The 27937-nt window shown below is 34.1% G+C and overlaps 1 protein-coding gene across 1 annotated transcript in view; it reads right to left on the minus strand.

Moving 5' to 3' along the window:
* LOC115442794 overlaps nt 1-25795 on the minus strand; it is a 53378-nt gene extending 27583 nt beyond the window's left edge. The window contains exon 1 of the mRNA XM_030167953.2: nt 25611-25795. Coding sequence (XP_030023813.1) covers nt 25611-25627 — 17 coding nt within the window. The 5' untranslated portion in view covers nt 25628-25795. The remainder of the gene's footprint in view (nt 1-25610) is intronic.
* Between the last annotated feature and the right edge of the window lie 2142 nt (nt 25796-27937).

Below are 27937 nucleotides of genomic sequence, written 5' to 3' on the forward strand. Positions count from 1 at the left end.
TTTGCTTTGTCTTATAAATTTTGAATGTTTTTCTCTTTTATACGTCTTGACTTTTGCTTAGGGTTGCTACACACTTTCTAAAATTAAAATTGTGGAGAATCGATCATCTTTCTGTTCGACGTTAATACTTTGCCATTAAGGATATGAAATTGACATGGATAATTTCGATGATTTATAGATAACCTAACCTGATACGTCAAAACGGATACAGCTGGTGTCAATTAAATCGCGCCGTTTAGAAACGGATTTAAGTGTATCAATAATCTGCATCCGTATTACAAAACGTATCAATTCTTTGATCGAGGCTGATTTATCTTGACTAAATGAATGCGCGTGACATTATAACCTGTATTAGCCGTTTAAGGCATTATAAAAAGAGTAGCAAACTCAAAACAGTAATTGGCTGGGTAACGAAAGATCGTGAGATCAATTCCGCACTGAACATACGTTTCTATAATTCGAGAATGTTTATTTCGAGGTTCGTACATGCAGGTCTGTTTAAGAACTTCTCCAATTCCTCCTGAATCTCGAAACAATTTCAGATAAAAGCAACTAATTGTAATTGCTAATAAGTTTGTCATGGGAAAACAAGACGTAAACACTACAATCTAATTCAAAGAATAGTCGTCTAATTATAAAATTAGCGGGATACCGGCGCATGAAGGAGAAAACGAATGCGGTATGTAGCGTCTAGGGTTATCACGATTTAGGGTTAACATTGTTGAGCAGGGGCGGAGCTACTACCGCTGTATCAGCCGTATCAGTGCGGGGCCTCCGAGCTTTGGGGCCCCTCTCGTCCCATACCTACGTTCAACTAAGCAGGCGTCCAAAAGTTCGCACTGCTCTGAAGAGCCCCAAACAAATTTAGATATAGGGCAACTCTATGGCAAGCTATGCAACTGTTGTTAAATGTACTTTGATAACTGATGATTATCTAATCTAGGTTATATTAAATGAGAGAAATATTACAATATGAATTAATCGGTTATTATGTGTAGTGTAGACTCGAAGTAATTAACATAATGTTACATCGATCAGTTTAGAGTAATAATAAAGATTAAAAAGAAATAAATAACTCCGCTTTCTCCTCAATGTATATATAATATAAATTGTATATATAATAACATTATTGTTAATAGAATAATTATTACCCAAGCCCGTTCAACAAGCTTCATAAAACGTTTATAAAAAAATAACAAGAAAACAACAAAAAAAAAAAACAAAAATAGAATTTATATATAAAAAAGTGACAACCCTATTTAATACGGCTCAGATATGTCACACTGCCCATTAAGGAGAACCACTTGTCTTGTGAGGAAAATTAGAAACTAATTTTAGACATGAGAAAAGTTATAACCGCGTTTACTGAAAATGGTAACTCACTAACGTATCGAGACACGTTGACTTTATTTATTTATTGATATTACGGTTAAATATAGGACCACTCCACAGCTAGAGTCTTAGAAGTCGACTTACGGTCAAAGTCGCATAGTTCTTGGCTTTCTACTGGATGAAATCGTATTGTGTGTTTACTATGGTCGCATACCGATAACTTTTAATCTAATTTAGTGCCGGAATATCATGATTTCTCTTTATTGAATACTAGCTTTTGCCTGCAACTCCGCCCGCGTGAAAAAAAATTTCCGGGATAAAAGTCCCGGATATTTTCCCGGGATTAAAAAGCCTATGTCCTTTCTGACGTCTTAAACTTTCTCCTTACAAACAGCGAAATCCGGTCTATAGTTTTTGAGTTTATCGCGTTTGGACAGACAGACGCGGCGAGGACTTTGTTCTATAATATGTAAGGAGAAAGAGAGACTTAAGGAATGGAATAGGTACTGAAAAATATTATTAACAAAGTAAGGACACTAGTAAAAGCGCTTTAAAATTATATTACCACACATTTTTTGCATAAAATAAGTGATCAAAGAAAATGATGTTTTTATTCTAAACAACAAAAACTGTATTGACGTGATACCTTCATCACGTAACATTGTTCTTTTGTTCATTTTAAAAATAGACAATCACAAAATCGTAACAGTATGCTATATTGATAGATGCAGTTATAAAAGACATGATAAAATAATTTAGATAGACGTACAATTTCGAAGCTAATGTTTATATATTTATGAAGCGTCTTTATCAATGGATCATTCAATTGATTTTCTTATTCTTTGCATGGTAATGCGCAAATCATAGGCCTTGGTTTTAATGTACAATGTTTTAAATCAAGTATTCTATGATATTGCTAGAAATAAATTAATACGACTATCGTACAACTCATGTTGTAAAGTTTAATTATATTTTACATAATAATGCTAACATTTGAGACCAAATGCGCCTCTCGTGGTTTTAAATATTCTAATCTAAGCTTTGGTGAATGTTATTATTAGTAAAACTAACCACAATGATGCTCGCACTGGGACTAGATTATAGAACCCAAGACCACAGTCCACAGGCTATTTACTCTACCACTAGAATAAGTGGATACATCTTTGTTCTTATTTCAAAACAGAAGTTGCTCAAAACACAATGAACTCTAATCTCATTTGAATTTTGTAAAAACGAATTACGAAACAAGTGACAGGCGAAGGATTCTAGGTTTTTTTGATTACTTTTTACCAAACTGTTTTAATTTTTACTTTCTCGAGGTGAAAGGCTTCGTTGCATTCATGTAAAAACTGAAGCAGATTGTAAATAATTTTAGCGTGGCTATGCCGTGACGTCTGATGACTCGAACTTTGGTTATTGATTGAAAATTCACGCCACATTTTGTCTATGGATTACATTATTTAAAATCCGATTTTGCATTTTTTATGTTGAATAAAAACTTGATATTGTCAAGGTTAAACGTTAGCTTATTTGGATCGTTTATAGCAAATGCTCAAGGTTTAATCATTCGATTTGGCTGATTATAAATTTAATTCTTTTTTTCTGTAAGAGGTGTGTGACCTCAGATCAGACCCGACACTCAACTCGGATTAAAATCGTGGATTCAAATGCAAAGTTGGTACAAGAGATGTTACTTGAATTAATATTCCCTTGGAACTCTTAGTTACTTTCAAAACATTAAGTCGATATAAATTAATCATTGCCAATACATATTCAAGAGTATAATATTACCGGCGAGTGAGCCATTAATTATTATTCTAAAGATTTTTTGTTGATAATCCTCTAACATTACCTGGGTACATAGAATTTCTAATAAAAACGAGTTTTTGAACTGCGGTCTCAGAACTACTACTAAGGTCCAGGAATACATTGAATTATCTCGTGTTTTCGATGTAACATGCTTGTAAATATTTGCAAAGTCGACGCATCGTCAAAGATGAAGAAACCGACAAGAGTTTTAAAGTATGTTTACATATTAAATCTATGTTTTAAGAACCAAATGTTATAATGTATTATTAATTACCTAAATAATAAAATAAAAATGCAATAAAGAAAGTATTATTAGGAATATTTTCAACCATAATCCAAATTGGTGAGTAATACAAGTCCCCAAAGAATTGTTAATTCTACAAATGCACTTTCTTAGTTCTTACAAAAATGCGTAATCTAATAAGTACCCACAACTGACAGTAGTTATTCGCCCCATACTGCGTAAATAGCGATGAACGTCGAGACACTGTATAATTAAGTTTTGTGTCCCTTTTGCTATTGAACTCGTAATTTCCATGCAATTTATCAGTAAATAGAAAAGGAATTAAAGATACTCATCGCATACAGTACATATTTTATATAAATATTTACATCAATGACATTTATATGTTTCACAAAATTGTGTATAAGTTTATGCTATGCTTATTATGTATGATGTTCAATAGTAAACGAATTTAAATCGTAGAATAATCAAAAGAAAGTCAAATTTACAATAAAAATTTATTTCGAAATTCGCATTAATTCGGAATGATCCTCGTTACTTCGTCAAACTTTATTCAATCGAGAATTCCATGAGTTGAAGTAGTAAGGATACTATAGGGGTCGGTCGGCCGCGGCCCAGCTCCTGTGGTCACTCAACTTTGTTTTTCTACTTAGACAACACTTACACACACTCAATACGCAATTTCGCCTCACTGGGTTTCTCAAGGGTTTCGTTTTTTGTTTGGGGTTCGTACCACAGAACTTTCATTAACTTGGAATTCGTAAGGTTCGAGTGAATAGATTTGTAGAAAAAAGTGTTCAAAAACGTAAGTTGAAATGTTGAAGAATAATATGGCAATCGTAAAGCAAATATCAAACAAATCTTTAAATATCCTTATAAAGATTTGGAATTTAACCTACCATTAGGTACAGTACAGTGCGATTAGTCGTATTAAAAATCCAAACTGTTACTAGAAATTCAAACTAACTTTGCCTATACTAATATTATAAAGAGAACAAGTTTGTTAGTCTGTATGGGCTAATCTTTTGAATCACTCAACCGATTTTGAAAATTCTTTCACTAGTAGGAAGCTACACTACTCCTGAATTGTTTAGGTTTTTCTGTCGGGAAAGTATTTATACCGAAAAATCTTTTTCACGCATTTTGAGACGCGGACAAAACCTAGTCAGTTATAAAATAAATTACTTTGAATAGAAATGCCGACAGCTCTAAGCGATACCGCACATTTCTTAAAAATCACATTTCAATATTACCATTACGCGAACTCTGATATACCAAGCGATAAACCATTGTCTTAAAATGCATACGTGACAGATCTAATCGGGGCTTTCGAAGAAGAAACAACGAAGTCACGAACAGACTTCACTACCAAAGGCATTGTTAAATATTGTTTGCATTGACTGTAGTTTCGCTCCTTTTGCCGCAGATGGGCAAGCAAGATCAGTAAATGAGTATGCATTGCTAGTAATTCTTTTTGTATGAGAACAGCAGCAAGTGAGATCCATTAAGTGGGTCAACTCATGATAATTAATCCACTGTGTTTACGGATAATGTTGGATAAGCCACCTTTCAAGGTAAAGTATGGCGATTATGGACGGTTTTTAGCGAACACTAACTTATGATATACAACATGAAATCGTCAAGTTCATAAACTGTGGAATAAAACTGTAAAAGAAACTTTCATAATGATTTTTATGTGTACGCGAATGTTAGACATTAAAATATATTTTATTCCGGAATTTATCGCGGTTTTTTATATTATAATTTTCTCTCGATGTTTCAAAAATTTTGGAGCCTTCGAGTTCGAGAGCCATAAATCGATTGGCGCATTTCAATCAATTCCACCTCAGGAACTATTAAACTTTGTTAACTTGAACTGTATTCAAAAAGAATTAATAGTAAAAACGCAATTATTTTTTGTCATTCCGTAAGTTCGTTTCGCATAAAACATTTCAAACATAAATATGATCAATTATTTAACACTTCATAACAAAATACATTTATAGAACATTAAACAGGGCCATGTATCACCCACGCGCTAATTCCCTACAGAAATGCCGGTGTTGCCAACATTAACACAATCTGTAATTGTGAGAGATAATGAACAGAACTATTTGTTTCTGTAGGTCTTAATGAACTTCGTTTATTAATGATGAATGAAACAGTTGATGGTAACCAGCGTTAATTAAGCGATAGACCCTCTTTCTAATGCCTTTATTTCATTCAAATTGTAGTTCTTATGGGAACTAGAACATGGCACGGTAATAATATTTAAATGTTCTTGTAGTACAAGTTAGTTATAGTAATGGCACAAGGAGAATGTAGTAAAAAATTATGATAAATATTTTGAGCTTAATTTGTACCGTAATTTGTGACTTGAAATAATACTTAAATTTATTACATTTCAGACGTTTGTTAAGACAGATATGCGAAAAATAACAGTAGAAGTAAAAAATACGTGACTCTTATGTTTATTATAATGTATTCATGTCAACCGATGCAGTATTGCGAAAACCCAAACACAGATTTATTGTTACAGATAGGCGATACGGGGAAAGTCATTCCCGCGCGGTCTCCGAGAATTCGCCTAAACATCTTTCGATAAATATTTACAAAACGTTTGCAACGGTACAATTTCGCATGTGTTTTAGGAATTTAGATACGTGTACGCGTAACAAAATCAGTGCGGTACATAAAAGCTCATTTTACGCCTGTGAATTGTTTACGAATGGTATATTTAATATTCGTACCATGAACACTAAATACCTTCTACATACAAATAAGCCTAGTAGTTTTATGATCAAAATGTACTGGTCCTTTTTCTTCAACAGGCATTGGAGGGAGACAAAAAGGATGTGTCGAATGGATTTGCAGCAAGCAGGTTAATGCTAGGATTTTACTATCACGATTGATATCCTGTGGCGGTTACTATGCACCGAGGTCGTTGAACTGTGACGTTAATTTAAACGGAACTTGAAGTATTAGCCTGCGAACTTTCATATGTGGGAATTTTCCGTGTTACAATATTCTAACGCTTGATTTTTTGTTATAAATTATACCAGAAGCACTTTCATCGATGTTATAATACATAAGGGTATGCAATACAATATTAATATTATTACTGTATTGTATTTTAAACTGTGACATTGTAAGTGTTGTAAATTGTTTGATCAAATGAATTTCACACAGTTCATAAAGGTCATTTTGTTGAATTACAAGTCATTGTGGACTAGCAAATACATGTTAAGGAATAATATCCACTTAAACTCTTATATAAAGTGTGAAAATAAATAAAAACAATTCGATTCAAAACAACGAATAAAATCGATGATAAACCTTACAAGTGCCGTAAAAATACATAACACTGAACATATTTGCAAAAAAATGAGAAATAGTTATGATTCTTCGGTCCAACGGTCATTGGCTTATTGACATAAATCCTATCACGAATTGATGATGATAAAAACTCGACCGGACGATGAAAATGTCATGGCGCTCGTGCAATCAAACTATCGGTGATTGTTGAACATAGAGCAGTTTTGTTAGTTATTTCGATCGAGGCACGTACGATATTCATTGCAAAGATGTTTACGCCTATGCTATTCTGTTTTTTATGCAGATAGTAATTTATTGGGAGTTAAACGCGAATGCGCGAAGACAATTTCGATTGCGGTGCGAAAAATTCGCAGTCGGAGTTTTACATCTTATAATGTAAATTATAGCGTAATTCTATAATAATATTAGCCCTGTACTATATACTCTCCCACTGTTGGGCACGGGCCTCCTCCACTACTGAGAGGGATTAGGCCTCAGTTCCCCACGCTGGTTTAGTTGATTGGTGGACTTAACACACCCCTGAAATTTCTATGGAGAACTTCTCAGGTATTCAGGTTTCCTCACGATGTTTTTCACACGTAATTCTACACGAACTTTAAAATAGTTACTTATAATGATTATTATTGCGACTTCCATTTATTCTGAGCCGAAATAGTATTTTTCAAACTTCTTATGGAAGAAAGTGTAATTACGTATATTACGTTATCTATAGAAAAGTTGCGATGACTTGGTTGCTCATCACTAACACGTCCAGTCGATAATGTTTAATGGCCGCCCCAACGTTTTTTATTTCATATCATAGGATTATCACATAAAGAAAGAAAAGAAAGCATTTATGACTAAAATCTACATTTCAAGTAACAAGCCAACAACACCAAGTATTGATGTATATCTTCTCAGGATCAACAGCTGCACTTAAGAATGATCTTAAAAAATCTTAATAATAAGTAAATATGATACTGGTGCACTAAATGTTTCATTTTTATTGTTTTTTTTTTTTTATTTTGTTTTTGTGTACTAAGCAGTTTAAAAAAAACATGTAATTGTGTAATTACATTTAAAAACAAGTCTTTACTATAGTTTAACATACTACCTATTAAGCATGCTGTGTCTACATGTAAAAGGTTACAAACCTTATTTCGAGATAATCGAAATTTTGTAAATATAGTTTTATAGTTTTGTATATAAAACTGAGAAACTTTTTTAAGTTTTTTTTAACAAGTTCTAAACAAGATTCCGTTATTTAGGTAAGTTCATTGGATGGGTATTTCTTTAAGTTATCTGACGACATAAAACCAAGATTTTTATTTTTTTTGAGACGCCGCTTTTGAGCCTAGCACGGCAAATTGGTAATTCAAGGATCATCTTTGATGAAAAGTCGTGAATATTATATGAATACAGTTACAACTCACAATGCGTCATGCTTTATTAAACCTTGTTATATTCGTTTCTCATGCCTTATTTCTTTACACATAATTATTAAGTTTGTTTACGTGACGCAGATGATATTCTTGATGAGCACGACTTCAAAATAAGGTACCCACTTACAACTTACTTCGCGTGCCAAATAAATAAAAAATAGCTTGTTATTCAAATAAATGATTGACGTTGTTGAACTATCATAAATAATCCGATCACAATTTACAAAAACACGTTTTTAACACCACAAATTCGCCGGCAGGGTTGTCAAATGAAGAATTATTGCTGCCGTGTGATTTTAGTATTTAAATTTTTTTAATTAACGTTAATACCTATTTAATCTATAATTAGGGTTTAATCTATATTGACATATAAAAGAGAAAATGTTTGTAGGGGCTAATCTCTGGAACTATTGAACCGATTTTGAAAATTCATTCACTTTTAGGAAGCTACACTACCCCCGAGCGCTAAAGGCTACATTTATCCCGGAAAAGTTTCACGGGGCCGGAGCCGCGGGCAAAAGCTAGTTTAAATGAATAAATAACTAGGTTTTGCTCGCGCCTTCGCCCGCGTTAAAGACATTCTCTAGGATACAATTTTATTGCAAGCTTCTCTGAGATTAAAAGTCGCCCATGCTTTAATCCATTGTATAGTCTATGTAAATCATCAATCAAATTTCATCCAAATACTTTCATAGGTTCTTGCAATTACTTCTAGCATAAATCTAGACATATCAATATTTTTACAACCTTTGGCATTATATATTAGTAAGATATGTGTATGATAACCCTGCAATAAGATTGACGTCCTAAAGATTGGATACATTTGACACGCTCCGATGAATCACTGATGCGATAATTCGTACAAATAGTAAATAGAAATGTATTTCACGCCCTATTTGCGTATTTTCTAAGCTAAGCGCTCGCAAAAACAAATCAATTAGATATGAACTACATACTTCACGGTTTAATCCGCAAAAAGAATGTCAACGAAAATTTGTTTAGTAAAATCTTTCTTATTGACATAAAAGATGGGTAACGCAAATTAAGAAAAAAAAATATTAAAATGTACCCATATTTTTTCTCAGTTTCCTCACATTCCATCCAAATTTATTGCATAATTCAATTAAACCGTTTAGATAAAAAGGCAGGGTAACGTCTCGCATAAGAGATTAAACCTTTTAATCCAACATTTGGTTGAAGTTAATACATTTCCATAAACAAGAGAACAGTTACTCGATATTCATTCAACCAGTTTGATACATTTAGCGTTGCGCAATCAATAGCGACCTTGAGTATGGTGGTTTTAATTTTACCAAACCGGTCCCACATTCGATTCCCGTTTTGGCATAACGGTACTTCGCTGTATAAAAAATGTATTTATCCTTATAAAAGTTCGCGTCTTAAAAAAATGCTTTCCTTTTCGCAATGCGTGTCCAGGAAATCCGCACTCAAATATTTGTCACGTCACAAAGAACACTACGTTAGACACTAAATTAACTAATTTGGTGTTAATAAGGCGATTGAGTTTTTTTCCTGGTATATCTATCTATGTTAAACGCCTGACAAGTAAGTAAATTGTCAATATAATATCAACAAATGAACGACATCTTGATCATTGTTAGAATTCAGCTTGTCCCTTTGGATGTAGTTGGATACCTACGGAATACGTGTGACCGGCTGATTAGCGATTTGTTAGAATGAGCCAATATGGCGGATCTTTCACTTGGCGCAGTAGGGGTGCTATCCAACAGTGGCGAAGGGTCGATATAACCCGATTCCTGCCGGCTTCCCTTTCGTAATTTATAGCTAATTATCATTAGAACTATTTGCAGACCGCGTTTGTACGTATTAACACCTTGTGCATGATGGTCGCTATCTGGGCAGATATAAAATATATCCTACCACCTGCAAAACTGTTTGACTTATTTTGAATTACGATTGCTTTTCTTTAAGCCGGGAGCGGAATTTTGCACATTCTCCTGTATTCGTCGCAGTGTTAATTAGTATTAGTATATATATGTTGTATCGGTTTCCTTTCGGAAAATGTAACTCTCCGTCACTGCTATCAGATACAAATTTTATTCGATAATTTCTCAACAATGAATCTGTCAACAAGAGATTATTATTCCAAAAAGTACGAGGAATATAGGAGAATGTGCATAAATCCGCTCCCGGCTTAAAGAAAAGCAATCGTAATTCAAAATAAGTCAAATAGTTTTGCAGGTGGTAGGATATTTTATATCCGCCCGGATAGCGACCACTGCACCGTACAGAAGGTATTTAAATCCGCCATAGTGGCCCGCGTAAGTGTGTCGCGTTCCGCCATCGGCCTGTGTATATCCAGTTCCAACTGGCCGGCATAATCGTGTCGACTGCCGAGGGGTAATCATCTCTCGTTAGTTGAAGTTCTATTGGACCCCATCCAGTTCCAACTGGCCGGCAAAATTGTGTCGACTGCCAAGGGCCATGCTGCCATCTCTCGACAATTGACATTCTGTTGGACCCCACTACACTTACCATCAGGTGCACTGGGGTCATTTAACCGTGCACATAAAAAAAGAAAACAAGCTGCGATGAACAGCTTGATTGATTATTTAGGATGGAGTGTCCGCTGTTACAAAAAACCGTTATGCACTAACACGTTTGTTGTTGTGTTTTCTCGAAAAATTAGGACGTCCATATAGCTCACCATTAACAAATCTTCTTTTTAGAAATGTAGACAAGCTACGTTAATTTGTATTCAAAAATAATTACAGGAATAATTAAAAAGTAACTGAACAGAGCACAATTGACTTGAAAAATTAACTAATTAAATATTTTTAAAACTAAAGAACAAAGGGAAATAAATTAGAAGTCAGTGATCGGTCAGTGTTAGTTGCAGCGCGGTCAAAAGCTACGGATTATCGGTTAAATATTATTGCAAACTCATCAACACCGACCCGAGGTCTTCTTGCGATATGAACTTATTTTTTTAGAAATCCTTTTCTTACATAATAATTGACAATATAATTTGATAACATTACATTAACTGCAGTATTCACTTATTATTTCAGATGATATGATGCCCCGGAAATTCTACCATATATTTTTTTTATAATTTAACATTAAACAAATTATATTATATTATCTTAATTGACATTATAAAAAAAAAGGCGGAATATAAACTTAAAATCTCTACACCATCATTATTACAATCAGTATATCATAATGTCTAAATTACACAGTCAATAAAAACTGCTATGAATATCACACATTCAATTGAACTGCAATAAATTCGATGCCATTTGTCAACCGTCTGCTACTGCTGCGTCTCAAGACGTTTTGCCGTCAATCCGTCATTTTTTATCTCAGTAAAAACTGACACATTTAGCGGAGCGTCGAGAAAAAATTATAGCGCGCCCGCCAGCTTACCATTTTAAATGAATGTATGAATAAACCACAGTAATGTAATTCATTAGCATATTGTGCATGCATGCATTCATTAGCGCGATCTTATATTTACTAGAGATGACTTCACTTACGCGATAATTAAAGTATTATATTTCATATCTGTATTCTGTTTATCAAGATATTCAGTTTTAGTTATGTAAAAATATGTAAATACCGTCGAATTCCTTCCAACGGTAAATAATAACATCGCTATATGTTAACAATAAAACGAGAAAAAAATGCCGTAACTAACATTTTATATCGTGCATAAACGATTTTTATTAGTATAAGGAACACAACAACAGTTAATATTTGTTTATATATGAAATGCAAGGCCAACGGTTTTAAATCCCCTGGGCTTGTTAGTGGCTAAAATTATGTCGAGTGTTCGGCTTAAGAATACGTTTAGTGGAAAACGGTCGTCACAAATTTTAACAGTTCTTAATTCAAACCCAAAACCTGTTCGGTTTTGGATTTTAATTGTGCGAAAACAGCAAAAATTACTAATTTTCAAATGAAAGTTCTAGTGAACATTCTAGACAACAATATGACATTTATATTCCCGCAATGCTCATACTAGTTTAATATATATCTGTACATCTGATCACGACAATCAACGAACAACTGTTCAAAATAAAAGTCAATTAAAATCGAGAAATTACAACCCGCTAGGACGGCAGTGCGTAACGCAAAAGAACTGCGATCTTTATGGAGGCTGAAATTATCATACGCCTTATAAGCAGGTGGGTTGAGGGCAAGACTTTCAAGATCTGTTTGAACGTGGTTAAGAAAAAGCGCTAATCAAAATTAGAAAGTCAATCGTTGGAATTTAACGATATCGCCTCGTGCGAGAACTACGTGTTATCGAATTGTCTCTATTATTGATTTTATAATATTGTATCCGTATTTCGTAGTTATTAATAGTCAGATAACAATAAGTTAGACTCCTCATCTGCTTCCAAACCGAGGTATGATTGCAATCCACTGCCACTAAGCTATCCATACCTACTTCACAACGTGTAGAAATAAAATAAACACGTAAAAATTGGTAACGGGAAAAATACCAAAGTACTAACAGCAAAGCGGTTGAAAAGAATAAAATTATTACAAAAGGACGAACGACACATGATCATTACATAGGGCTTAACTGGGCCTAGATATAAAATCATGGTACGCAGTAATTCGAGCTGGTCTTACTTAGATACTAGTACATGCCCGTGTGTCACCGCTGCAGGTGTCTAGAAATTGTCGACAAATAAACGTAAAAAAGTCAAATCGAGTTAAAACACATTAATCACAAGCCGATGGTAATGGTCGAAGAAACAAGCGGCACCGACACCGGTAAAGTATCGGAATCTTCACAAGAAATTCCTTCGTTTAGTAATACAACTATATAGAGCCCTTTACGGGTCACTTAGATGTAAATGTGTCTATTACCTTCCTCTAGACGTTTTCATTACGTGCTGTTTTATTTGTAATTCCTATACACGGGTAAGGAATTAGTTACGTTACACGCCACAAAAGGCGACAAGCGTGTGAGTAAAGTTGTCAATAAAATGAGAAAAAATATTGCATATCTTAAGTTAATCGATGTTATAAACATGAAGATTTTTTCGTAAAAATAAGTCGTTTTATTATGCACACTAATTAAATACGTTGTCTTGTTTCTTGGTTAGCCTAGAGCAAATAGGTAGATATTATCTTACAACCTAAATAGGCTTATGTTTATACCGTCTAAATACTCCTCCTTGCATCGATTTAGTATCCCAAATTATTTTCAGTACTTCGAATTAAACTATTGTCTATGTAGGTATAATATGTGTGCAAAAAGAACATTATGTGTTATGTAAATTAGGTACAAATACTTTTAATAATACGCACCGTTTTACGTCTCTAAATCAAATATGGCGCCATTATCCCACTAATATTTCATTATTTAAACGTTCACAAACAAATAACCAAGAATGTTGACAAAGCCGAACAGCTCCGAACAAAGCCAATCATTCAACCAATCAGTATTCGACAATGAGTCAGTGAAAAGCGCGCGAACCACTCCAAAATTCATTCACAGAAGCGAGCAAACATCTGTGGGCGTGTGAATTCTCTTTACACGGCCTGAGGTCATTTTGTACACATTAGAACAGGTGAAACCAAATAGAGACCAATTTTGATGCATGATTGAGTTGGAGAGTTTATTTTGTACTTGCCAATAAAAATAAACATCCTAGTAATTTATTAAATGCAATAATAGCAATATAATTATTATCAACTTCTTTACTAATGTGGGCTTTTTGAGGACGTTTTGCAGTTAAATCTGCTTACCTTTAAATAGTTTTACTCAAATTGCTCTACACATCGCGATTACAGCTAGCCGGAGGGCGTCTTAAGGCCTAGATTCCTACATGATGAATTATCAACACGTGTGTATTATTAAAACAACATCTGCATTAGTAACACAGATGATTTACTTCAGCATACGTAGAATATTTCCAGCCTCAACAAATTATGTGCTTGACCTTTTTCGTTCATGTTTGGGAGACAAATATCCATCCCCGGTATGTGATGCATCCTGCTGTTAAAATACAAGGAATTAACGACCTACTTTTCTGCAAGACAAGCACAGTTTTTGTTCAAACTCCTTTTTAAATAAAATTGCAAATAGAGCTGATTATAGACTAATCAATAACTGTTAATCTCTACATCTACAAACTTTATTATGTGTACTTATTATTAAAATCCATGTCTTTAGATCTCCTCTAGACCCTATATGAAAATTGAAAATATACTACTTTTATTTGCCGAAATTAGTTTTTATGAGATTGGTTTTCCGAGAGCTCTAAGATGAAAGTTTGTTCAGACGCCGCATTATAGCTATAATAAATGCGTTGTTAGGAAAACGTAGATCCAATATTTTTAATGCAGTTATATTTTTCTTTCTTTCTCCTCGTGTTATATTTTAGTAATAATAACAACAATATCAATGAAATAATAAAGATATAAATATCCAAAACTGACACGTATTTCGTAACTGCCACATTATACCACATTTACCATAAACATCTGAAATCAATATAAAATAAAAAAAACCTACCCAGACTAATCGATAAATTTGCACAAAGCGAGATGCACATAAAAGAAAATATTTATCATAATGTTTAGAAACACTAACTGTAAATCTAGATAAAAATTTAAATACACACTCTTTGTCAACTTAGACGTTGTAAAAACGATCTATTCTATACAAAATTCTCACCCTATTTTATATTACAACAATTTTAACGGTAAGTAAAATGGTGTTCGCCAGTCTACATTATCTTTGCTCATCGCTATATAATCTGTGGTCCATACATGGCTGCGTCTCGCATACTCAACGTATCTTCTTCAAAACTATAAATCAGGAGGTTCTAGAATGTGAGTTACATTAATGGTATACTTAAATACGGTATATTTATTTTGTACAAGGAAGATTATATATTTTAAAAAAATAAAAATGTTTGATGACGCCTAAATACTACGGACTAAGACGTCTGACCAAATGTCTCGTTTATAACCCTAAACGCATGGTTCAATTCAACTCAGGCTTCCGTTATTTCGGTCATAGCCATTTCAACTATAGAATGTTGAGATCATATGTCAAAATAACATTAAATTAATTTTAAGCAGACAAAGTAATTTCAAAGACTGGCAATAGGAAATTCTCATAGTTGCAAATTCGCTTATTTTAACTATTTAGCAAAGTCTGCATAGCCGCTTGTTGACTCAATGCATCCATTTTGAGTTAATTTAAGTTCTAAATATTATATCGGTACTGTCAGTCTGTCGAAAATGTCTGGAACTTAGACATGTTTGTCTTCACTCGAAACTTCTCTAAGATTGGAACTTGCAATGAGTATTTTGGCTTAAATTTTAATTAATTAAAACCGCCTGAGCCGACGGTGTCTTTGTTAGTTTGAATAAGAAGTTAATATTCTGGGAAGCTCCATTCCGCAATATTCACAGTTCAGTATTTCAACAGAATAGTTTCAATTCTAAGTTTAAGATTCGAAATTGAAATCATTGACAGTCACGACATAGCAAAATCGATTTAAAAATAGAATGCTTCTAGAACTTCATTAAATCAATTTTTTCTTAGAATACCCAGTAAAACTTCTATCTCTATAGTTTAAGCACGACCAAGTTTTATCGTAGTTGCATAGATAATCTGTACTCAGATGTGTAATTTATCTTATGGAAAGCTCAAGTATCTGCTACTGTATACCTGAGCGCCTCCGGGAATCCTCGACGCCCTTGCTCAGTAATAAGTAAACTAAAGTCGCTCGGAGCTATTGAAATTATAAGTCACATTATCTGTAATAAAAACATCAATTCGAGTGTCTCCCGACTTAAGTAGAATCAATTATTAAACTAGTGTTTAAGATAATATGTATAATTGTGGCTTTAAATATAAGTACAGCCATAATTTATTTAAAGAACATAAAAAAACTTCTATAAAGGTTAACGATATTTTTTTTTCTATTTAAACACGACAAAGTGACTGTACTGAACCTCATGGTAAGCGCGATGCCGTCCAGCATGGCAATAGATGGTTATCTCATGCCATTCGACACAATCATGCCGGTGTACTGAGATATGTATTTCTTCACACTACGGCGGAAGGACTTTTAAATTATATATTTTTTAATTTAAGCGATTGAGATGACGGTACGGCCGTCCATAAACAGAAGTAACACCACTCACAACTTAAAGATATAGAGCACTGTATTGTTCATTTCTCTGAAAAATATTTGATCTAATTTTTCAGTGCCTAATTATAATTGTCCAATGATTTATACTCCGCGGATATGTTTTACGTCAAAATGGATTTGATTTATTTTACAAGCTTTCTTTTTCTTGTTACGTCTCAATTTTGTTGTTGGCTTTCACACAATTACAAAATTAGACAACGCAGTGTTGAGTGGCACGTCAGCGAGACCACAGCTCAACTTCTGCGTTAGTACTAATTCACAGATCCGCTTGTGTGATAAACCATTACCTGAATAAAATTCCCACATTGTGCCCGGATAAAAATCCTGTTTGTTACATCCAAGACATGGTCTATCCATACCATTCTCCCAACCCGTTCAACGGTGCCTTTATTTCGCTGAAAAAAAACGCGTTTTCGCAACCACCACTTGCAGGTGTGAGTAGAACGATTATGGTGGTTACGCCGGTCTTACGGACCAATGTCAACAACAACTCAAGATTATAGTATCAACCAAGCGAGCATTGGACCGAGTCCCGGACCCTGTGTTTACCCTTCACCTGCATCAAAACCAAAACTCGCGGTGGCCTTCTTCGGTGCACACGGGACGGCTCTGGTGAATCTCGTCGCCCATTCAACGGTGCCTGCGCTTTCTTCGTATATCTAAACTTCTTCACAAAAACTCACGTTTATTAGTAAGATAATAATACGGCAGACACATCTAATTACTGCAAGAGCTCCGTATGGTCGCATCATGTCGGTCTCGTGACCGCGAGCCGTGAGAGCTGATCTTGACGCAGATATGTGCCACTGCCGTCAACGTCTTCACACCGGCTCCTTGCTGCCGTATCAATGGGAGTGCACACTGCACTCACAAAGCAATGAGCAACTTTATATAGTTATATTATGCCGTGTTAAGCGCAAAAGCGGTATGTCAGGGAAACCTTATTTCGAGATAATCGCAGTTTTGTAAATATAGTTTTGTATGTAAAACTGAGATAGAGAAACTCTTTTACGGTTTTTTTAACAAGTTCTAAACAAGATACCGCTATTTAGGTAAGTTTATTGGATGTGTATTTTTTATGCTATCTGACGACATAAAAATCAAGATTTGTTTTTTTTAGATACCGCTTTTGAGCTTAGCACGGCAGTATTATGGTAATATGCTTAATTAAAATATGGAATTTTCTTCTTCATTGAACTTTGTTACAAAGATTATTTTTGTACAACTATTGTCATGTTAATCTTGAGTGTGCTAGACAATAATAATAATTAGGGAGACATAGGCAATCGCATGTGCTACAGAATATACATTATAATTTTTAACTCCTGGTACTCGATAACACTTTAATCGGCGTATATAACCAGTATTATTTTTCAAATTATTCAATACAAGAAAGATTAGCTAATAAACCCATTAGAAATTAAAGTTTATCGCGTGACTTGTTGAAACTCGGCATAGACCACCCGCCTTCTGCCATAAAACACAATCTCAGATACAGTACTGCCGGAAACTATCGCTACACTCATTCGTTTGATAAAACCAGTGGCTAATCCACTCTCAGATAATAAGTTGTTTAGTTTCCGACTTATCTCAATTGTATCTATTGTCGGACAGTTCCGATGATGGCGCGATTTCTTTTGTTTATTTTCTTTGCTTATAAGAATGAAAATTATAATGCATTGGACTACTGTTGTTTATTTTTCATTAAACACATGAGGTGGCCTGTAATAATTCGAAAATTTTGTTTACGAAAGAATTTTATATAAGAAACATACTTTGATATACAAAATAATGCTTAAAAAATAATAATAAAAGTGTAAAAATTACCGTTTAAAAACCTAGGAAAATAAAGAAAAAAAACTGTAGGTTATATTCGATAGACATATACCATAAGCATTACGTTAACCACATACGTTAAGGTTACGTCACGTTAACTCAAACTTAGCTGAGCGCTGAACTATCGAAACTCGAAGTCACGATACAAGGCCATCGGTTTGACTAAACAGCTATCCTTATTCAAAGTGAATATGATTCGGCCTACATTCAGCTACAATGTCCACAAACTAACGGTCGCAGATTGTGGGAATAATGATTCATCGCTGCAGATAGTTTTCGGAAACCATCACTTGATAATGACCTCTGGTTGGAATGTTGCTTGATGTTAACGAAAGTAAATAAATTTTGGCATCTTTTTAGAGTTTGGTGCAGTCATTTTTTACAATATATTAATCAGTGGTATTCTTCCGTACACTATAACAAAATAAAAAAAAATATAATGCATTATATAATTTTATTATTTTGATTTTATTAAATTCACTTTTACAAATCACAATGACAGATCTAGTTAAACATTTCTTATAGGATATTTTTGCAGCGACGTTTCATGGCACTTTAATATTCAACTAAGGTCATGAGTGAGTCGAAACTCAAATAAAAACGCCATAATATAATAGAATGAAAGTAGACAAAATATCGTACAGATATTTCTTTCTCCGTACAGTCCATGTTTTGTTTTTACGCAAATAATTCAGAGCTTCATAGCGTGGCGCTACTTCGTGATATAAACATCACGAGACGAAGAGATTTATTGGCATTATAAGTATCCATATTGATTAACAACTCATAAACATGATATTCACAAAAAAATTGACATCGAACAACAATGTGTTTTCAATTAGACCACTTTTTTAGTTCCGCGCGCTGCAAATATTTTCTATGCGTGAGTCACAGTGTACGGATTAGACTAACACGGACTATTTATAAAAACTAACATTTTTATTTCCTTCTATAATTGGGGCAATGACACGATAGCGTATCTTCCACTAAAGAAATAGGTAATGTAAAATGAATGTAGTCACCAAAATCATAAAAAATCAACTTCCAATGTCATTGTAAGACGCCATGGAGATTAATAAGAACCGGCAACGAATCTGTGTCAGAGCTATAATTGGTTGCAAATTGCATAGAAACGTATCAGATAATGCCGTGGTATCTAAAGCGACGAGTAACAATGGACATCCGGGTGGCGACATCACCCGGATGTCTGCGAATGCCTCACATTCGGATGAGCCGAGTCGAGTACTACTTCAGACTCGATTCTGCAAACTGCTTGAAAAAATTTGAGTGTTTTTACTTTTACTTAGTTGTTTTTGTTTCACTTTTCCTTTTTGTCATATTTGGAGTGCGACTGCTCGCGTGTGACTTGGGCCTAATTAGAACCCATGCTTTTTAAATGAGCTATCAAACGCTTTGATCGTAACTTGAACATTTCATACCCTTTTCTGACACAACGATAATTAATTATAACTTAATTTTTAACCTCAAACATTATTGCGTTACTATCCAACCTCCAGATAAAACCCTTTAGCGCTCAAAAATATAGTAGCTACTTGCCAGAGAAAGAATTTCAAATTGGAATCAATGAGTAAATTCAGAGATTAGTGAATTAAAATATAAACAATATCATCAGCTCTATATTAGCAAAAATAACATTGTCTTAAAGTTATTCTGAAAAATAAATATAAATTAACTAGCTACGCAACACTCCAGAGAAGTAGTGAGTTAGCACAAAATCGCATTACAACGCAATATAAACGCGTGTCAGAAATGCAATCAATCCCATAGTAATCTCATTGAAAGTGGGAAGCGGGCGAGTGCACCGCTGTTTACACTCTTAATGCTGTGTCATGATAGCTAACCGCGCTGAATAACGAGTTATTATATTTAAATATCATCTTTATCGAATAACATCGACGGTTATCTTAACAGGATTACAAATCGATAAAATTTACTTACACTACCATTAGCACAATAGTATTATAAGTAAAACGAATTTGTATTTAGAACTCGAATGCTGTTCTTTTTTCAAAATTTGGATCCGTTGGATGCAATTTTTCTGATCATTATGGCTATTGAAATGAATCCCACGCATGCTAGAACAAAAGCTAAATTTACACATGACGTCACAGGCGCACAAGTGTGTCACATAATTATTCTAAGCAATTAAAACCAATCGATTGCATGCAAGCTAATGAGTTTTCTTTGGCCGCAGGACCTTTGAATTGAGTTTCGCTAATGAGTTTTTCTTAGGTTTTGTCAATACATTAGCCGCTAATAGACCCCGCGGCTCGAGCATACATTAACAGAGCTATGTGGACACGGAACACGAAGGAATACCGGGGAATGGGTACACACCGCTATTTAAACGTCTAGTGGGCAAACACTTCAGCTGTCCATTAAATATAACGTCAGATGTGAGACAGCCATTGTTCGTGTGTTGTTTTAGTATATTCTGACGTAAAATTGGAAAATGCGTTTCGAATGGGAGGTTTAAAAGCCTTTTGAAGTTTAGGCACAGCTTTGAAATTGGCTTTTTTGATCCTTTTTATAGGCATAATGTGTTGGTGTGGTAAACCTATACTTTAGTTGCTTAAAATATGATTAATTTAGGTATAAGTTAATGAAATATTCAAAATATTTCAAATAAAGAAAATTATGAATTTAGAAAGACATATAAACAGCGGCAGTACCTAATCACAATATTTTAAATACATACGATGGGTGTCCGTGTAGCATTTCAACTCCGACAACTTAATATAGTAAAGGCACATCTCATCCGTACTCTACCGATGCAGTAAGCATCTATCAGTTCACACCACTTGGATTCTTCATCTTCCACATCGGAACCAATTACAACGGACGATTATGTGGATGCACGATATGTTTACTGCGACGTAGGACCGGTCGTGCTTTACGACTCTAAAGCGAAGGATTGATAGGGCAAAGGCATCCTGATTTATACAGCCATGTTTGAATACTTACTTTTGTAGGTTATGTTTCTCTAAAGCTAATTAGGGAGACAATAAGAAAGCCGAACGAATTGCTTCTACATACATAATTTGTTAGGTTTAATTGTTGCTTTCTAGTGTCGCAGCTGAGCAACTAAGTAGTAAGGTTGGTTTGTGAAAGATTTTACACTGAGATCGAGACGGCGGCCAAAACACGGATGTAAGTAAATCCTTCTTTAAATTTAGATGCATTTAGAATACAAGATTAGGTAGCGTATCGATGAGCCGGAAAAGTCAGGCTTGTGAAGGTAAAGTATGGAGTATATTAACCTCGTGCGAAACAAAAAAAATGCAGTGGCGGAAGGTGAAATTTTCTGAAAGGGAACTGACACAACATGTAGGTACTAATATGTATAAATGCGGTCTACAAATCGCTCTAATAACAATTAGATTCCACATAAATTGTACATAAAGGGAAGCCTGCAGGAATATGGACACTGCTGCTGATACAGTGCAAATTGATTAATAGTTTTATAAAATTCCTTTCATAATTTCCTTTTGGAAGATAGAAAATACACTAATGGAATTTATTATTACTAAATATTGTTTTAATTATTTAATATCTTTTAGGTAAAGAAAACTAGCCGAACTCGTGACTTTTGTATATTCCTTAAAAATATATTGTAAAACCCTATACCGCTACTGCCGAATAAAAAGATAAAAAACAAAAACATAAATCATTGGCATGCGAAAATAATTATTGGAGACTCGTATGTGAACAGTCCACATGTCTCGGGGTCCCGGAGTTCTCAGAATCCCGGGGCCACACGCACCGACCGGCGCTACTCAAACAATTGTCCACGACATTTCGTGACGCGGACTGATCAAAGATTTGTTGTTTGACCTCTGTGACAATTTACTTTACGATTTTTTAGGGTAGCATTGGGCTTGGGTGAGAATTCTATAACGATTGTTTGATTCATTATTTTTAAATTACAATACGCAAGAGAGAGTCTAAAAAGATTCTAATTGAATCAAGTTTTGGAGTAAGTCGAACACTGCATGCGAATAATTAATCCGAACTTGCAGTTCTCACTGTGGAAGGGCCGAGAATATGTGTTTATATTATTAGAAATATTGGAATAAAAATGATTAAATTTTAAAAAAAATATTTGCTGCATTTTAAATGTAAATTTTTTCTTATCATTTTTTTTAATACTAATTAGGCGTTTATGTAGATTGTTTTAAGATCTGTTCATAATCATAATAAAAATATATTTTAAGACCAATTAGGCGAATATTAAAGGTCCAAAATCATGATGGAATAAGACATTGATGAAGCCCGATACAGATTATAAAAATTGAAATATAGCTTCGTTTGAAACAATGGCGTCTGCCAACAAAAGGCGGGCTAAAAGAACAGTAAATATTTCAGCCGTATCGTGTGCTTTATTGTAATCAGATATCGCGCGTCCCTTGCTACGTTTGTCGAGTTATTATGAAATACTGTACTGTTTTTTCTTTATTGTGGCAGTTTTAAACTCGTATTTTTTTAGCGAAACTAGGTATGTGTCAAATAAAGAGTACTTGATAATTGGTATTAGCTATTTTCAATATGTAGGTATGGTTATATAGATACAGTTTATGTCGATTTACACAAATCTACAGTATAAATTATGACGAATGTAATGTCAACTTTTGTCTTGTAGGTAATTCTTGCTTACTTTAAAAGTACAAGTTTATTGTAATTTTTTGATAACATCAGTGATTCGGAAATCAAGAAACAAAATTATTTACGCGAGTGTTAGACATTGAAATGAAAATATTTATGGATCCGCAAAAAGTTTTATTTCAACGAAATGGTTTTACAAACTATTTTTATAAGACGCCATGTTTTCGCTCGTATTCCTCATTAAACTTCCACTTTTTCATGAGGGTTGGCAATACCCATTTGCGTAAGGGTAACAAGCTCATAATAATTGCATGGAAACGGGTGTGAAACTCTTTTGCAAGAACTAAAACACGTGTTTGTAATTACATTACCAAACCATTAACGGTGTTTGGTAGGGTTCATGTGATAACATCTTGGCAGTTAAGGGGGCGCCGGGCGACTGGCGACTGCCAGTATTGTGTTGCAAGAGCAAAAAAGAAATATAATTTAAAAATGTTTCTGCGTGCATATACGATTACGTGTTTAAAAAGAGAATACTAGTGATGGGTTGAGTATACTTAGTTGGTAATTAAACTTTACCAATGTTTCGCACTTGTCAATTTAATTTAAAATTGCTGTATCGAGTATTTAAAAAAAGAATATCTTCTAAGAGGAATCATGTTTCTTATAACCAGCTCAGATGAAGTTGTGAACAGAAACTAGTTTAACAAGATAGGCCGTTTGATTGAAACCACCATTTTGTGCAAGCCGGCGCGATATATCATAACAATACGGCAAAAACACCGATGCGGAGATAACCGGAAGTTGTAACGCGATCTCCTTTTAAAAATAGAACTTATGAGACGTCGTGCTTGGAACATTGATGAATGGTTTTTAGAAATTTCTTTGAAATTAAGCAAATATAGTTTTAGAATTGTATACGCAAGAAGAGTTTAGTTTTACTTCAAGGCTCAAGCTTTTGAATATTAATATGGAGGTGAATTCTAAAATTAAGTTTACATTTTTCTTGTTTAGTTATAATTATATGTCGCCGCCTTCGACCTAATGTATTGATATACTTTTTATACATTATCTATATTGCTGGTTAAAAAAAAACATAATTTTCGTACCTTTTGTAATATAGTAGGTACTTATTACTTACGTAGTTTTTGTAATTTATAAAACTTCATTTTAAAACAACAAGAATCCCATTACCCGGGCGAAAGAGCTCCGATACATAAAATTGTAATATTGTTTAAAGTCTCTCGTTCATAATTTATTACATTTTCTAACGGAGTTTAAGGCGTAATTAACGCTGCCGTCCCCTACATGATGATAAAATTAATTTTTCATTATTCCAATAATTACAAGCTTGAGTTTCAAAGGCTAGTTAGTAAATTGATTAGACAAGTGATTAGGCTGGATGCAGTTTCTTTACGCACGCAGTTACGCTTTATTAACTTCTAATGTCATTCAGTATTTAATTAAACACCATCTACATTTATTCAGCCTTTGTACTGTTTAACAAATCTTTTTCTTTTTAAATTCTGTTATTTTATAGCCACATTAAGAATTAAAAAAAATAAATATCAATTTATTTTTTAAATAAATATTCAAAAATCGAATTGCCAATTCTGAATGACTTCAAGTTTTGTGCCACGTGCCGTTACACTAATAAATTGGGTATCCACTCACAATTCTTATAAATTAAATTAAAATAAATAATTCCATTTACGGTAAATGGCACATAAATATATCTTCTGTGATAGACACGAGACGTAACGGATTTTAGATCAATACGTGCGTATACTAATTTATTTGTGTCTTTGGTCGTACATTAATTTTAATACTTGATTTCTGGTGTTACTTCGTTTTCAGAGTCAAAAATTATTGATAGTTTTTTTTGTTTATTTGTGTAAAGTATTTTCTTTTTTTACATATTTACCATTGTAATATCGTAAATAGAAATTATTTATGTAATTACACAGTCTTTATATTATGGAACTTAAATTAACATCCTCGGTTTAATCAAAATCATATTAGTGCATCACCAATAAATTCATAAAACTTTAATTTACGTAGGTATATGAACTATTCCTTAATATTGTCCTCTGAACATTATTTATTACTTAAAAATATAGCCTGACAAGTGTTGAGGTAAAGAATTAAAATTAAACGGGGCATTTAATTAGAATTTGACTAAATAACGTACCTGCTCAATAAACGAATATATATAATAAATTAATATATAATTGCGTAATTTATTGCTAAATTAAGTAATAAAAAGTTAGTTTCACTTATAGTCTAAAAATCTGATGGCCCTACAACTGATAATAATTTATGGTTCTACATTATTATTAAGTCGATTGTTACAAATCGCCGGAAGCAGTTTTTTCGTCCAAAATAAATAAGTGTTTGCTTTAATACTCCACCATTAGAGTCCCAGTTGTGAATAATTTTCACACGCATTTATATCTGTGTGGGAAATCTTTCGGGTTCCGTTGTTCCCGTTTGGGGTAACCATAATAAGTTATCGACTAATTTGGAGCCCTTTTAAGACATATGGATCGAATATTATTTTCATACACGCAATTAGAAGTCAAAACTAATTGTTATTAGAATTAATTTCGAAAAATAACTTAATTAATACAAATCAAACCAATCATTTTCATTAATTTCCGGTTGAATAAAATTGTATGTAGAAGTTTTATTATTCAGTTTTATAGCATTAATTAGCGCAGTCGTAAACGTAAATGTATAAGAAAAGCCTTTGTTTATTTTTTGCAAACTTTGTAGAGTGCAATACCCAGTAATAACCCCGTGTCAAGGACACGATTAATCACTAAAATCGCTTACCTCACTAAATTCCGCATGTTGTCGCTGGTTGCTTGCAGAAAAAAATAAACACTTTCTTTTAAAAAATTAAATTTGGAACACTCGTGTTTCGCGACGTTCGGAAACCGCGAGCGGCGTTCGCGTGCACTCAGTACGAAAGCTGCGGCGTTTCTGCTCGGCCGCGAGACGTGTGCCTGCTCTTGAACTTGTGACTTGACAGGTTGCATTAACTTGCACACTGATGCATTTTCGACGACATATTTTCCTATGATTCCCTCTTTCTTCGTGTTCTCCCCTCTGACGCCTTCTGATTAAGGTGTAAAGAGGGGTGGGAAGGCCGTATAAAATGGTTTTCACAAGAGAAAGTGTTCTCTCGCATGAAAAAATAATTTGAGTGTGACTTGTGCACTGCGTAAGTCTTGCGTGAGTAATTAAAGGACTCTACTAAGAGCAAGTAATTGGCGATAAATCAGTTAGATTTATTTTATGCGTACGCCGTAAAAGTCCTAGAAAATAATTAACTGCTTAAAATGAGACTAGTTATCGATGCATAAATTGATCTAATGAATTAATCGAAAAGGACTCTAGATATGCATAAAATATTTGTGCTTCAACTCTATAATTCATCTACAATTATTTCTCGTATATATTTTAACAGAGTTTGTTTAACATTACTACATACATAACATACATAACATACATAACATCACGCATTTTATCCCCGAAGGGGTATGCAGAGGCGCAACTAGGGCACCCACTTTTCGCCAAGTATGTTCCGTCCCATGATGTGATAGGGGGCGAGCCTATCGCCATATCGGGCACAAATTCCAGACTCCAGGCTGATACTGAGCAGAAAAACCCAAATATCACTTTGCCCAACCCGGGTTTCGAACCCAGGATCTCAGAGCGCTATTGTACCGGACATGCAATACAACTACGCCACCGAGTCAGTTACCGAGTTTAACATTACTACATCTCATAAATCAATTTACTTCACCCGTTTGAATGGTCTCAGTCCGTTTTTAGCCCTTTATGGATTTGTTAACATCTTCTGCTTATAATTAATACCCTTAAACCGGTAAGCGAAGAAAGAAAAGTTAATTTATACCATCCAGGTGCTATTTAAAGCTTATTCCCTATTCAACACACATTACCCACATTAAACTCAGTACGTTCACGTAACGAGCATTCTTTTTTTACGTGTATACGTGGAAGAAATAATTTCGCCTTCTTATTATTTTTCCATAAGTAAATAATTCAAGGCGCAATTGTATTTAACAATTTTATGGTTTATGCTTTAGCAATAAAAGATGTATTAAGCTTTTATCAGAGAAACCGTACACCGAAATAAATTTTAAACACAGATAATAAATGGAACTGTCAATTTTCCGCAGGAAGGAGTTTTATTCAAAATGGTTGTGAGGTTTAAATAGGAATAAAATACCATAGAATTACAGCTGCATTATTTTAATGGTACTTAAAGTTGCAAAACGGGATAGTGGAATGAGACGTGACACTCGGTAATGTAGTAAAGATTTTATTGAGGAGTTCCAATAATAATTACCAGTAAAAATTTGTAGAGACTTTATATGATTTTTAACTTAATCAATTATTTAAGAGAATGGCAAGCTATTTAATTATTGTCATGTCATAACTAGTGCTGAGTAAGATTGAAAAGAACAAGCACCCTCCCACCCTTGCTTAGTCCTTACATAGGAATTATATCGGACTGGACATAATTCCCTCTCCAGCACTCGAACCCGGTCATTCCAAAAGTGATTTACCAACTAAGCTTTGAAACATTTATGTAACTAGATGTACTTGTTAACATGGATCAATAATAATTAATTATAATATATGGTTAATTAATTCAGATCACGCTATTAACATCGGGCAGTCCCTCACTCTTCATAGAAATAGTTTAGTTACCTACACACACACACACACACACACGCTCACACACAAACATACACACGTCACAGCCTTATTCCTTAACGGGTTGTCAGATGGGCAGTGGGCACCTCTGGCTGCTGTCCTGGTGGCAACCAGGGCTTTTACTTGACCTCTGGGTCAATCGTCCCATGATGTGATGGGGGGCGAACCTTCTGCCATATGGAATTCGAACCCAGGACCTCAAAGCGCTGCCGTACCGTGCATGCAATACAAGAACGCCACCGCGGCGGTCTTTTACTTATCTAATTTGAATATATTCTTAATAGTACAAATGGTTTTAAAAAACGGAGAGCGTCCAAATGTATTCCCATTACAAGACGACAAGGTATTTCGCACCCATATTACTCGGGCAGATTGGATTTTCAAGGGCGACCATGATCGCTTACCAATAGACA

Source organism: Manduca sexta, chromosome 12 (assembly GCF_014839805.1).
Source record: "Manduca sexta isolate Smith_Timp_Sample1 chromosome 12, JHU_Msex_v1.0, whole genome shotgun sequence".
Taxonomy (NCBI): Eukaryota; Metazoa; Arthropoda; class Insecta; order Lepidoptera; family Sphingidae; genus Manduca; species Manduca sexta.